The sequence below is a fragment of the Leguminivora glycinivorella genome, chromosome 6 (assembly GCF_023078275.1).
Source record: "Leguminivora glycinivorella isolate SPB_JAAS2020 chromosome 6, LegGlyc_1.1, whole genome shotgun sequence".
Taxonomy (NCBI): domain Eukaryota; kingdom Metazoa; phylum Arthropoda; class Insecta; order Lepidoptera; family Tortricidae; genus Leguminivora; species Leguminivora glycinivorella.
The window spans coordinates 10415784-10431179 of NC_062976.1; the positions used below are offsets into that span (position 1 = coordinate 10415784).

A 15396-nucleotide genomic window follows, 5' to 3' on the forward strand; every position below is an offset into this window, starting at 1 on the left:
GAAGTGTTATTAAGTTAACCAAAGTAGGTACCCGTCTGCGGCGGTAAATAACTAGAAACTGGACTTGTGACTTGGCTTTGTGGTTGCTTATCTTTGTCAAGTAACCAAAGTTTAGGAGGGGGCATTTAGCGTTTGTTTATATAGGTATAATATAGGTAACTACAAGTAATCCTGACACAAATAATTTTCATTACATCTTAGAACAGACAGACAGATTTGCCAAAATAGCGACCGAATGGGCACCACCAATTACCCGAGGCCGATATAGGCCAAAAAAATGAGGTAGCGGAAAGACCTGGGGGCGTAGCCGAATGTCATTTCTGCGACGCGAAACGAAAACGAAACGCCGCGAAAGGTAGTCTGGCTCTGTCACGCCAACACGCAAGAGCGATACAGATAGATAACTACGAAAGAGATATTATCGTGAGCGTTTCTTGAGCGTTTGTGCATTTGGCTACGCACACAGGACAGGACTCATTTTGTGGCGATTGGCGGGAGCATGCACACAGCCGGGACGGGTGGCGAAAAACAGGGGAGGCCTTTGCCCAGCAGTGGGACACATTGTAGGCTATAAAAAAAAAACATCTTAGAAGCTAAAACTGATTAAATTTACTAGTGCCGCAAATTATAGTCTGTAATTGCCTTAGAAATACCAATCTACATAGACTAAGTAAAACATTTGGAAGTAAGTTACCCAAGTTCTTTCTGAACAGTAGTTCCAACAGTTTATTGACCTGCCGCAGTTAATGTTAATCAGTTATTTGTTTGATTGTCTCAGAAATGATGTTATAAAAACAGAATCTAATAACGAAGGGGCAAGGGCGGACTATATGGTTCCACACAACTGCTGAATCTGAAGCATTATCAGAGTATTCACTATTCATTTTTCATTCGAGCAGTACATAGAATGTCGAATGAATAACGTCTTAACTCTTAATTCAAAAACGGGATACTTGTCAATTTGGCGAATTGGCGACATCCGCGGGGCGGCCTCAGGCCGGAGGGTCGCAAATTGGTGGGACTCCGCTTTCATTTGGGCGTCAATTGGTAAAGGAGGGGACTTCCACTCTGCCCACTATTCGGTACCTGAGATACTTGAGACATCCCTCGCGTAACTATTTTTATAAATTAAAATTAGCGGTGACAAAGCTGACAAACCTCGATTAAGTATTTTGCCCAAGCTTCTATTTCAATGTCTTGTGCAAATCAATACGAAGGAAGTTAAACAACCTTATTCGTGAAATTTTAAACGCTGTGATGAGGTAATGTTGTCGTATTTATATGTTTTTGTATCGATTATAATTTTTAAGAAAAAAAAAACGCCTTCCTTTGGGGGTCTGTATATTTTTTAATGTTTGTTATTCGATATCTCCGTCATTTCTGAACCAATTTTGAAATTTGGATGATTCTGAAGTACTTACAGATGAGAATGATTATCAGAACGGAACTCTAACCAGGGGCGGCTCACTCTTCATCAGCAGTTCCACTGCACCAAATGTCACTGTTCTGGACGTAAGTGCATGCTGTTCTTATAAAAATACCAAAGTCACTATAAGTGTGCCGTTCAGATTTGAGGAGTTCCGTTCTGACCATCATCAGCAGTTCCACTGCACCAAATGTCACTGTTCTGGACGTAAGTGCATGCTGTTCTTATAAAAATACCAAAGTCACTATAAGTGTGCCGTTCAGATTTGAGGAGTTCCATTCTGACCATCATCAGGAGTTCCACTGCACCAAATGTCACTGTTCCGTACGTAAATGCATGCTGTTCCTTTAAAAACACAAAAATCACCATATGTATTTCACCACCACCATATGCCTTTCAGATTTGAGGAGTTCCCTCGATTTCTCCAGGATCCCATCATCAGAACTGGGTTCTGAGAAAAATGGGACCAATCTGTATGCATATATATTCTGTCAAACAAATCTGTCAGTAAATAAGAACTAAGAAAACTATAGGTATCCTTTTCTCTAGCACCCTAAAGAAAAGGATGCATATAGTTTTCTTTGTTCTTATTTACTGACAGACTTGGTTGACAGAGTACATTCAATCAAAAAAAAATTTTCAAAATCGGTCCAGTAACGACGGAGATATCGAGGAACAAACATTAAAAAAATAAAATAAAAAAATACAGACGAATTGAGAACCCCTTCGTTTGAGATTTGGAAGGCGGTTAAAAACAATCGATAAATAGCCAATTGATGAAGATTTTCCCATGTTTTTGAATAACGCCATGATAACGCCATTACATATGGCTACTGTTCAGCAATTATTGAATGTATACCTATACCTATATGAGATTAAAAGAGTGGTAGGTAGGTATCGTCAAAAGTTACTGAAACTACGGCTCCAGAAAGTTAATTTACTAGCAGTAAAAACACTAAAAACTAAAGAAACCAAAGAATGACAAAAAACGTTCCAGTTTGTATTTGTTTATTTACCCCGTCGGACGCGGCAAACCTTGTAACCAGCTCATCCAGGCTCAGCGTATAATCCTGAATGCCGAGATGCCGACTCGCCCTAATCTCTTCAACGCGAAAGTCTACCGACTGCACGAAGCAGGATAATCTTAAACAACACCAGCGACAAAAGTCCGAACGACTTGAACAATGCGTTGACAACAAGCCTTTTAATCGGATTAAAATACAATACAAGGTATCATAACTATGGAAATAAGCTACAACGTGCAACGGACCATGATTTCAAACGTGTACTTTTACAGACGTTATCCTAGCTAATTTAGCAAATTTCGCTGTTTTACGAAATAAAGAAGATGTTATCAAATAGGTATTTTAGACTTGCTTTTATCAAAATGAGTCCAACCACAGAATTTGGGTAGCTGTGTTTACATTAGGATTTCAAAGAGGTCTGCCTACTTAGGGTCCCCCCACATCTAGCGTCTCGCGAGCGTCGCGTCGGGCCAACTGTATGGAAAAAGACGTCGCGTCGACGCGACGTCGACGCGGCGTCAGGCTTTTCCCATACAGTTGGCCCGACGCGACGCTCGTGAGACGCTAGATGTGGGGGGACCCTTAGGGTCTAGTTTAGACCTACATAATTATGTAATTATTTGTTGATTAGGTATGCTATAAATATAACGTCTACATAATTGGCGGTGCAAATAGGTATGAATGAAATTAACATTAACTTATTTAAGAGGTATATCAACTGCCTGTACAACGGTACCTAATAAGTGATAACACTGAAGCAAACAATTCACCATTTTAAAGCATTAAGCTGAAAGATAGCGGCACAGAGCGCAACAATGATCGTCTTAAATATTAATCTAGATCATTTAATCCGGGAACCGAGGATGCCGCTCCAAAAGTCTCCCGGCCCTAGGTAAGCTGGATAATCTCAAACTATGGAATCCTTCGCCTTCAAACAAAGCCCCAAAAAATCCCATTAAACATAACGGATTAAAAATAACCATCGCCTTCAATGACATCATTTTACAATTAGACATTTTTAATCCAAACATTCAAACAACGGAACGGATTAAATCTGAAACAATTGGTTAATCTGAGGCGGAATTGATAAGTAACCAGTCTTTTACTGCTACTGGTACAAATTTGGCAAACGCACAATGAAAATGGGTTACGGATTAAGCAGTTTGGCCTAGAATTTACCAGAAATTGAGTGGAATCGGATTATATTTGATTTATGGTTTGTTTCGCCTTCAAAGATCCCGTTTGAAGGAAAACACCGATGTTTAAACTTAACTCGTAAAAACAGGTTTAGTTTACACAAAAAAAGCTCCAGCCACAGTTGCAACCATTAAATCAATTGTATTGGTAGGTATGTATCCCTGTTACCCATGGTTCTACCTTTTAACTGCAGTACTACATTTTCAACTGAAACCCCCCCCCCCCCCCCCCCCGGACGTTCTACTGACCACCTAATAAGTTAAACCATAGGCAGGTTTGAAATAGGTACCTACCTAATACCTATGTAACATTTTGATTATAATATATTTACTACAGCAGCTTTACCATTTAAATGCAGCCTTTGCAATTACAGCGAATAAATGTTTTTTCGATTTTCCCACCGGAAGTGCAGCTGGTAATTGCACATAGCAGCTATGTACAGGGGTGCGCGATGCGGGCGAGCGTTAAACCGGCGCGGCGCGCGCGCATACTGATCGCTGTTCTCATTCTCAGCATGCGCTAGACCTTACACCCTTGCCTACTGCATGGTTAGCACTTGATTGGCGCGAGAGTATGTCGCCGCGAGATAGATCACATGCCTTCTTCTAATTGTATTAATGACAAAAGGACGGGTAGTCTATCTCGCCGATTCTCGCGGCAATCATGTGCTAACCCTGCAATGCTGAAAAATAACAGACGAGGGAGCAAGGAAACATGTGATATTGATATATATGCATACGAAAGCTGAAAGCTGGCATACCTAAATCTAAGATGTACGAGTAGGTAAGTCTGGGGGTTACCATGACGTGCTAAAGCCGTTCAGTTTAGGTTGAGAGAGAGGGACGGATCTATGTAACTGCTATAGCTGTGTCCCTTTCTCTCAACCTAAACTGAACGTCTTTAGTACGTCATGGTAACCCCCCTGATAGCTAATATGAATTGTATGGTCATTTAACCATAAATCAAAGAAACTAAGCTGAAGTACACGAAGGTGTGCGTGTGCAATGCGTTATGAAATCTGAATGCTGAAGTTATGAATTAAAACAGGTAGGTAGATGCCTAACTGTCGTATGCAATGCAATGCAACTCACGGCGGTATGTTTCATCAGAAAGCATACAAGTTTCAGTGTTTACATTGCCTCATATACCTAGTTGCAAATCTTCATACGTTGCGTAGATTTCATTAGTTAAATTTTATTAAACAGCTTTGAATTCTCTGTAGGCTGCAGGACGTTATAGTTGTAATTATAATTCATAATGTTAAGATAACATAACGATAAAATAGCCTAGGTAAACCTAAATTGTATGTATAATAACCTAACCACAAAATTAAAATTTTGAAAAAACCTCCGACATAGTAGTGAAACATGGCTAAGAACAGTCCCGACTAACTCAGCTTTCAGACAAAAAAAACTAAATCTAAATCGGTTCATCCGTTCGGGAGCTACGATACCACAGACAGACACACACACAGACAGACAAACAGACAGACAGAGACATACAGACAGACAGACAGACACGTCAAACTTATAACACCCCGTTGTTTTTGCGTCGGGGGTTAAAAATAAGTTACGTACAGTCAACCAATTGGAACCTAGGCCACTCTACAACCATGTCAAAATGACAAGCAGTAAGAGATTTCTTACAATCTGATTTATAACGTCTCTATGACATAGTTCTACAGTGGCGTAGGGTTCCAATTGGTTGACTGTTCCTACAGTAAAAAAATAAACCTGAAATTATTTGACTATCTAAACTACCTCATAACAACAATTTCTAATATACTCTGAGTTCTTCTAAAAATTCAAGCTTGCCTACGTCAAAAACCCAACTAGGTATCTCGGCCTTCCCCGAATCCAATAACACATTCATTCCACATAACATTGCATGGCTGAAATTTCCCAAACCGTTTTTTTTCCTGAAAAACAAACACGTTAAAGTCCACACTACGCTATTGGCGACCGCGGAGCGTTGTGATTGGCCAGTAGGCGGCGTTAAATTAATGGGGCTTCGTGATTGGTCGGTTGATTTGCCAGTCGTCGGTCGGTGGTGGGGGGAAGCAACCCTCTGTTTATTTTTCTGAATCGTGTTTAGTGAGCTGCAAGCTTTCAAGGTGTGTGTAGGTTGACAAACAAATGCGTTCAAAATATTGATAAACCATACAAACTTCAGTGCTGTGAGTGGACGTGATAAGAGAACGGTTGGAAAAAGACAATAGTGATTAGTGGTTTTGATTGCCCTACGGAGATGGTGATTCTGTAAGTACATTTAATTTTTTTTCCACTTTTATATGGATGTAGTACATTGTTATTTATCAAGTACATGTAGATCATTTGGAGTAGTCGCATTAAGTATGTACCTATTTATCTACATATCTTTTACACTTACCCTAACCATGAAACGATTAATTTTTGTTATTTTATTTAGTAAGCATATCTGAATAAACTGACAAGTGTGCAATACAGTACAATTACCAAATAGAATATACAATACCTACACGTAATACAACAAAAAGTACTATAGTACATTATTCCTAACTCGTGTCGATTTAAAACACTCCCTTCGGTCGTGTTTTAATTTATCGCCACTCGTTTCGAACTTCCTTTTTTACGCACTGGTATCGTACGACGTTTTTCAGTACAGATGAGCCTTCGAAGTTTCGACCTGGCATATAATGAACCACTTCTCGCACTAGTTCGTAAAAAAAGCACCATCTGTACTGAAATAGTACATTTCGATACAAGTGCGAAAAAGAGGAAGTTCGAAACGAGTGGCGATAAATTAAAACACGACCGAAGGGAGTGTTTTAAATCGACACGAGTTACGAATTCCCTTTTCGCACGTGTATCGAACGACGTTTTTCAGTACAGATGGACCTCCGAAGTTTCGACCTGCCATATAATGAACCACTTCTCGCACTAGTGCGTAAAAAGAACACCATCTGTACTGAAAAAGTTTAAACAGACGTGGATTGGATATCACGAGATCTTATTAGAAAATATTCCGATTAGAAATTGGATAGGCATCGATAAGTATGTAATTTGGGTTTTTTTTCTATATTTTAAGGAATATCAAATATTTAATTAGGAAATAGTTAATACTATATTTACAGACTCGGTTCGGTATTCCTTTCTAACGGAAAAAACTTTCGGCTAAGACGTTAAAAGATCTGAAGTTAAATAAATATATCTTATGAAATGGAGACTCATAGAGATGAACTACCAGATACACGGAAGCGGAAGCGTTCTAGGCCCATAACCTAAAGGAACTGGGGTTAAAGGAAATAATACGATAACAGATTAGGTATAGCGGTACATTATCTTTAAGAAATGAACGGTAGAAAAGCAGATTTTTTTTAAAGTCTTGTTAGTAAACAAAAGTGTTAAGATATTTTCTGTTGATATACGTGCCTCCCCGGTATGTACCTAATGTTTTGTTGTGGATACAAATAAAGTTATTTATCTATCTATCTACATATTCAATCGTACGAATCAGATAAAGTAAAAACCCTTCGCAGAAGACCTTTCGCTACTAACTTCATCAAATTAATAACTTCGTATTCATTAGGTAATAAGTTCAACTTATGCACCAACTTTTACTCGTGTTTAGTTCCGTACGTGCTGTCACTGCATATCATCATCATCATTCGCTTACCTGTATCCCTATCATTTGGGGCTGACGCATGTCTTCCTCGTCCCTATCTTACGCCCCTCATCTTATAATTCCCTTGCTTTCGTTTTATATAAGCTCTCACCAACTCTCTCACACAGTCCATCCACTTTTTTCAGTTTCCTTTTCCCATGTATTTCGTCCACACGTTCTTGCTTATAATAATTCTAATTACCATCCGGATACCCTTATTTTTAAGGGTTTACTGAAAATCATAACACGTCGCCACCGTCACAATATTGTGCTGCGTATGCGACTATAAGAAGTCTCATTCCAAAGGGCTTATTTCTCTTCGAAAACATACAAAAATAAGCCCTTTTTGAAAAGACACTCGTTGACTGTTGTATAGTCACAGTAGGGTGAGTTGTGGAAGGTGCCGGGGCCGTCAATTGGTCCTAATTGAACTTATTGAGACCCGGGAGCACCCACTGTGTTTATTCTACAATAAACAAAAGATTATTTTTATATATACTTTATGCTGGAAGCTTTCGAAGGAAATTAAGGATGCATTTCGTTAATATTTATATGTTACATCAAACATCTCCATTTAAGTAGATAGATGGATAAATAACTTTATTTGTACCCACAACACAACATACAAAGGCTTAGGTACAATAAACAGGAAAAAAGAAATGTGCCCAATAAACTAAGTAACTGTACTCATTTCTCGGTCAACTTAACTAGCCAAAGAAAAAAGAAACTAAATTATCAAGAAAAATGTGTCGTGGTACAAGTAGGTATATTTGCCTAAATAGCTACCTAATCAGTTCGTACAGGCGGAAATGGCCCCAACGGTTTCAAAAAATTAGCTACATGATTATCGAGGGCCAAAAACTGATCGTGTTAAGTATTACCTCGGGGCCAAATTACATTCATATTGAGTTTAATTAGGTATTTGTCAACATTGCTACATTGTCCCGTCTCCACATAGCCCTTTCTATGTGCCCCACAGTGCTCACGAGTCCACATTTCTTTAAAGTCAAAATAAGATTTGTGACTTATGCAAGTGAAAGGTTGAAATTCACTAATCTATCTCGTATCTTTTACGAATTACCATATAGGTATGACATACATCTGTTAGGGCCAGTTGCATCAACCACCTTTGACAGACACATCATCGTCACGTATCAGACGTCTATGGAACTTCCCATACAATAAAATTTAACGAACGATTTAACGGTGACAGACGGTTTGATGCAACCGGCCCTTAGACTTGTTTTGATTTTGAATTTGGAGCCTTTTGTTTACTTTTGTAACGTAGGGATGTAAGTAAAAGGTACCTAACGCACATCCCCGTTTCTTTTTAATTTATCGTATGCCGATGACACACAGTGGGCTGGATGGCTCGAAAAGAGGACATTCGCACTTTTTTTAGAAAATCATTTTTTGAAATATGCTATCCGATAGAGAATTATATAAGGAACAATAAATACAGAATACATTTTTTCGAAATAAAGTGAATTGACAGCAGAAAAAAATAAAGTCTGTTTTTTTTGTATGGGACCCAAAAATAGGTATCTTGTTTCTCAGAAACTATTAGAGGTCCCGTCTTTTACCTTTCAAGACTTTGTTCTTCTACTTTTATAGAGTAGGAAACGTTAAGCAGATTTTTTATACAGGTGCTGTTTTTTTTTACTCCAGTAAAAAGTCCACACATTTTCTATTTTCATTTTCGTTTCGAAAAAATCTATTCCACATTTATTTTTACTTAAGGACTGTATCGTTAAGTATAAGGACAAAACAAACCTCGTCTAAATGTTGACATGTGCATAATTTTGTATTATTATGTTCCGAGAGTATGATCTTAAGGTATTGGTAAGTACTATTTGATATAAGAAGGTCTGATATTTTTTTTATTTTAGGGACTTTATGGTACTTTCATTAAGGTCTAGCAAATAAATTTCGGACAACCCCTATCTGGCTTAATTTGAGAATATTTCAATGACTCTTAGTACGATTTCAACAAACAAAGGTTAATATGCTGCCAAAATATATTCTTTAAGAGTCCTCTTCATGATTTTTCCAACTGGGTACTTGTAGAATAAATGCGGCGAATTTATATAATTTAAAAAAACGCAATTTTGAGCAACGTTCCGGATTGCCGTAAATTTTTGATGCTAGCAGGATGAGAGAAACAGATAAAAAAATTAGCCATAGGCCAAAGTCTAATTGACATTCATGGTGTTTGAACAGTGCTTAAACCAGATCGATATAAACAATGTATGATAGTCAAATTCGACATCAAAGACGGAGTTAGAGTAAGCACCATGCCACATTCTCTAAATGGCCGCCATACACAGATCCTGAACTATATTTTTTTTAAATAACAGTGGCTAGATTATGTCCAGATATTCTGCTTTGTGGATCATGTGTCGTTGAGGTTCGCACCATACATTTTTTTTTCGCAATCGTATCGTCTTTTACGCACTTTGTGAATTTTCTAGTAGCATTTGTCCGGAATCGTAATTGGTACTCGGGAGGATTAAGTCAATACTGTCTAAACCATATGCTTTACGTCGAGTTTCTAGGACAAAATGTGTACCTTATTATGTGCCTTATTAAGCCCATGGCTTGTTATAAGAAAAAAATTTAATAGCAAATAAATACGGCTACTCAAAGTTGTCTTCATACTTAACGATACAGTCTTTATCTGATAGCATTTTTCAAAAAATGATTTTCTGAAAAAAGTGCGAATGTCCTCTTTTCGAGCCATCCAGCCCATCGTGCGACATGGCTTTGTAGACGATTCAAAAGATTATGAAATAGGATTGTGTACGAAGCGGGCCTGGCTCCGTAGCCGAATGACATTTCTCCGACGCGAAACGAAAACGAAACGCCGCGAAAGGTAATCTGGCTTTATCGCGCCAATACGCAAGAGCGATAGAGATAGATATCTACTAGCGTTTCGTTTCGTGAGCGTTTCGTGAACGTTTATGCCATTCGACTACGCACCTCAGGGTGCCTAATCTGCAGCAGGGCCTAATCTGTTTTATGATTTTTCTAATGCTTATTGCTAACAATTTCGTGAAGCCAATTTTTTTTGTATGTTTAAAATAAATTGGTGAATTGCACGTACATTCATTTGGGCTCCAAGCAGAATCTTTTAACTGTCCTGAACTTATTTAAAAGACAATCAAGCAACCTTCTCCGATTTCCTTCCCCAGCCTGTCTCGCGCGTATTACTGTTGAATCATGTCTATTTACCTTATATCAGACTTGGAATACGAAGTTGTTGAGCCAATTAAGGGCCCCTTCAGACGGTGCAGCAATTGCCTCAATAGCTGCGCCGAGGGGAGCTTTCCCGCGATTCGAACAGAGCTTAAGGAAATCTAAACAAACACAACTGATACATGTTAAAGGATAGGTATTTTGTAGCAATAGAAGTTGAAAGGTAATATTTAGGGAGTACCTAGCAAATGAGCGGTAGACGATATTAATTATAGTAGGTACTTAGGTAGTATTTTTATGAATTGACTCTACTTACTTTTTGAGTATTTTTTACAAAGTAACAAATTTCATGGTTAGACATGTTCGAAGACATAGGTAAAGTGGCAAATACTTAAATGAAAATTCTCTAATAAACTTTGCCGATTTTCTCATCATCTAAAGAAAATGTAGGTAGGTATCTATCTTAAACTTAAAATTACTTAGGTACTATATACTTATGTAGGTAATGAATAATACTGTGATTAGTTACTGAAGAGATTAAAAAGATACGTAAATAGGTACATAATTAAACCGCGTGTAAACTTACCAATAATCAGTATTAGATAAAGCCTCCGTCACACATGAGCGTTTTGAGAGCTTGGCGTGAGCGGAGGGCACTTTGAAAAACCTTCCCTAAACTCGATCGCATTTTCAGCGGCCGACCGGAGATGTCAGATGCAGCAGCCACCGAGTGGGACATCAACGACGCCGTGGTACCGCGCGTGTCCTCGTTCGACGGCTTCAGCGAGTGGTGTGACGGCCACGTGCGCCGCGTCTACCCGCCTGGCTGCGAGGAGGCCCGACGACACGCGAGCGGATGGGCTATGAGAAACACGAATAACCACAACGTGCATATACTGAAGAAGAGCTGCCTGGGAGTTTTGGTGTGCTCCGCAAGATGTAGATTACCAGACGGGTCTAGGGTGCATCTCAGGCCTGCGATATGCGACAAGGCGCGGAAAAAACAACAAGGTAAGATGTTTTGTAACTCACATTAGCAAAAGATCCGTTTACCAGCCCGGTTTTGAACATTTAAAAATAAGTTTTAATTCTTAATGCCTATACACGTGCTAAGATTGCTTAGGTATCTAATTGGTTATTGTTTCTTTGTCCACAGGAAAACCATGCCCAAACAGACTATGCAACGGTGGCCGACTAGAAGTTCAACCCTGTCGCGGCCACTGCGGCTACCCCGTCACCCACTTCTGGAGACATACAGAGCACGCCATCTTCTTCCAGGCGAAGGGCGCGCACGACCACCCGCGGCCCGAGGCCAAGGGGGCCAGCGAGGTCAGGCGGTCCCTCGGGGCCGGCAGGAGAGTGAGAGGGCTAGCACTACTGCTGGCGAGAGAGACGGCGATCACTGATAAAATACTGACGATGAAGCCCGATAAACAAATGATACAGAAAGTTAGCAATCCTCCGCCGCAACCACCGCCGCTCATTCCTGATAACCAAAGAAGTAAGTGTACCTACAGATTTGCTACAATTGGAGATCTTGTATTTTACTGATATCTTAGGAATTTCGTATATCACTTATTAGCTCCACTGAGGTTTTCCCACTAAACTCAAATTATTGTTACAAAATAAAAGTCTTACGTTTTACTAAAGATTGTCTTTTGTTTTCAGCACTGGCATGTACTTGCGGCCCGTTCGAGTGTTCGTGCCGGTGGCGGGCAGAGCCAACCCCGGAGATGTACGCGCCCAACGCCTGGTCGCCGGCGGAGCCCCACTACACCACCTACGCGCCCCCCGCGCCGCCCGCGCCCGCCCCGCAGCCCTACGACCCCACCGCCCTCCCGGCTGACGACATTTTCCACCCAGAAGAAATCTTTCAGCTAGACCACCCCATCCGTATGGACTTCCCCATGGAAGAAAACACGCTAGGCTCCCCGCCCACATTTGCGGAACTAAACAACGAAAACTCAAGGCCCGAGGACGCCTACTGGCTCGAATGGCAACGAGCGGCCGGCGGTTCGGAATCCAGTGAAACACCTTCGCCGGAACTATTCGGTTACCAACAGACCGATTACTGCGAACAAACATATCCTCCCCAAGTTTACTACCCCGAAGACGCGCAATATTACCCTACGGAAAGTACGAGAACCTCCCCCGTCATGGACATGCAAGACCAGAGGTACTACAGGTACGGAGAGGATTGCACACCGACCAGCGCGGAGGTGCAGACGTGGAACTACACAGACTGTGCGTTCGCGTCCAACGATCTCTCAGAATGCAAACAGTACTTCGACGCGCAACATCAGCAAGCAGTCAATGCATTTAGCGCCCTCTCCTACAATTAATAGTTAAGTTTAATGATAGTGATAGGTTGTAAATATAGTATTAGTGTACAAATGTAAATAAAGTTATAAAGTTTATGATTGATTTCCTGTTTGAATACCTACTTTTAATGAATTTGAGATACTGAATCAGTACAAATTATTTTTAAAAGCACTCGATGGCTGTAACGATTTGTTTTGTTTATGATCTATTGAAGTAAATAAAACTCGATTTGTACAAAAACTTCTATTTATTGTATATAAAAATTACATTTAAAATTGTCAATTTTACATTTGTATTATTCTCTAACGATAAAATTGGTCACTACAAAATAGTCCATAAAGCGATCACACGATAAGATTTATTATGCAATTGCAGTCGCAAAACATTTCCCAAAACATTCCGCGCGACGATGACAACGAAAGACTGTGACCCGCCATCGCCCGGCGCCCTGAGCCTGAACCCACCCGTTCAACGTCCATTTGTGTCCAGCACAAACAAAACACAATTTGGCTGTAATTAACCAACTCTAGCTTAATTATATTTAAACCGCTCGATTTCGATCCAATAATAATGATACCTCACGAACAACTATGTACAATAACAATGTGATTAAAATACTTTAGCTCCTAATACATGAAAATCGTCAACGTGAGTTTAACAAAAAATGATCACACGTAACCAACGCCATGCGGCAGTTTGGTTCGCAGGGGAGACCTCGGCGCACTCATTAAGCCTATTTTTCAGTACTCTCACATACAGTGCGCGTTTCGGTCCTTTACAACAAAACTAACAATCCGAGATTGTTCGTATCTTGCTTTCTGGATCTGAATATGCGATCAGTTCAACTAATACAACGTAGCTTAACGTTGCCGATTTAAATTTACGTGTTTAGCAATAGGCCTAAAATTATAATACGAAATTTACATTGAATATTCAAGTTATATTATTTGCACCGATGTATTAGTTGCACCGTGCGAGGGATGGAGGAGAGCACAGCACACACTATCACAGCAGTCGGCTGTCGCCGATGGTTGTCTCCGGCCCAGCAACCGACCCATCGGGCAGGCTGGGCCAGAGACAGGCTGGCATTTCCATTCTTACTGAGCGTATCGTAGACGAACCAACACAGGCTGACACCATTTGATCTGTTACAATCTTTCACAATTTACATGTAGTATGGGAATTACGTGCTTACCTCGATTACATGGTTCATATCATAGGTTCATATAATCTATGGATACTACTTTGATTATACAGTGCATACAGCAATACGCTCAATAAACGTAGGGAACGACAGCCCTGTAGCCCCCAGCGGGCGCCACTTACAATAAGGCCACAAACAAATTTAACACGAAGCATCCTTACACGACACGACATTAAGATTGCGCTTCGATTCGAACTACAAATATTATTTAGAACCGCTAAAACAATTGGACGCAAGTGCCTGTGCCTCGTTCAGTAAGGGCTCATTTACATGGCTCGCGAACGCATATGCTCAATTCAGTTACATTGTGGGTTATTAAAAATCCAATACAACCGACTGATCCAGTTATAGCAATGTAATGAAACTCGCACGAGTTCTCGCATCGTCTAAATGAACCCTAAGTCTCGGTAGATACTTCAAACATCTAAATCTATTTCAATTAAACTATTACTAGGGTGTGGGACTTATGTAGTAGTCAAGGAGTTCAAGTTGCAGCGAGATCGAGTGTTCCAAGCGTTTTCATTGCGAAAGCCTAACACTTGTAAGTGGAATTCCTAAAGGTAAGGTAGCCCTTCTAAATAACCACTATGACTTAGGTATCAATAGCAATAGCCTTACAAAGAGGAGAATCTTAAGGATGAATATGGCTAAGACCTTTAGTTTATAACAGTATTTAGACACATATCTAATATTGAATAGTAAAACATTTCGTTGAGTCTAGGGTCTATTAAAGCTAAGATCGAAAAGAAATGATACCATGTTTAAATTTTGTGCAATAATACATTGTCAGTACAGTAATTTTAGACCAAGAACTGTACCAAATTTTGGTCAAATTATTACAGAATTTCAGATTTTAATTTTTGTTGTTTAACAATCAAAATAGATTTCCGTTTTCTAGCCCAGCTCTTAGTCTAACGACCATAGGGTTAGAACCTATTCCAACACAAACATTAACTAAATGTAAATTTGTCATCACATAAAACTTACAAATTCAAACCAACTAAAATATAACACAACATAGATATAAAAATAAACAAATATATTTAAGCATTACAAATAATAATCGCAGAATAAAATAATTCGTGTAAAGCTATTAAGGCGACTAATTAATAAAATTTGTACTACTGAGATGTAATCCATTTTACAATGATAGAAAAATAATTCGAGCAGAAAGCTGCCAGCCGTAAAATAAAAATTACATTTTAAACCCAACTTCGGTCATAATTTGTAGTGTCTAGTTCCTACAGTATTTGTAACAGGGTAAATACTTTAGTGACACCGAATTGTCCATATCGGTTGAAGCCTTCAAGGTTAGATGGTATCATATATAAGTATGAACGGATGTACGTACCTACGTAACGCTTCGCCTCGGTTAGGTTATTATT

The 15396-nt window shown here is 39.5% G+C and overlaps 1 protein-coding gene across 1 annotated transcript; it reads left to right on the plus strand.

The window, feature by feature from the left end:
- The first annotated feature begins 5767 nt into the window (after positions 1-5767).
- Positions 5768-13030, plus strand: LOC125226877 (transcription factor glial cells missing 2-like). Its single transcript, XM_048131037.1, has 4 exons — positions 5768-5906; positions 11180-11496; positions 11642-11986; positions 12154-13030. The coding sequence occupies exons 1-4, from the start codon at positions 5896-5898 to the stop codon at positions 12825-12827; spliced, it is 1347 nt and encodes a 448-aa protein (XP_047986994.1). The 5' UTR covers positions 5768-5895; the 3' UTR covers positions 12828-13030.
- The last annotated feature ends 2366 nt before the right edge of the window (positions 13031-15396 follow it).

Coding starts and splice junctions, on each gene's coding strand:
- LOC125226877 (XM_048131037.1), top strand. Junction 11,497..11,641: donor GGCGCGGAAAAAACAACAAG/GTAAGATGTTTT, acceptor CTTTGTCCACAG/GAAAACCATGCCCAAACAGA. Junction 11,987..12,153: donor CATTCCTGATAACCAAAGAA/GTAAGTGTACCT, acceptor TTTTGTTTTCAG/CACTGGCATGTACTTGCGGC.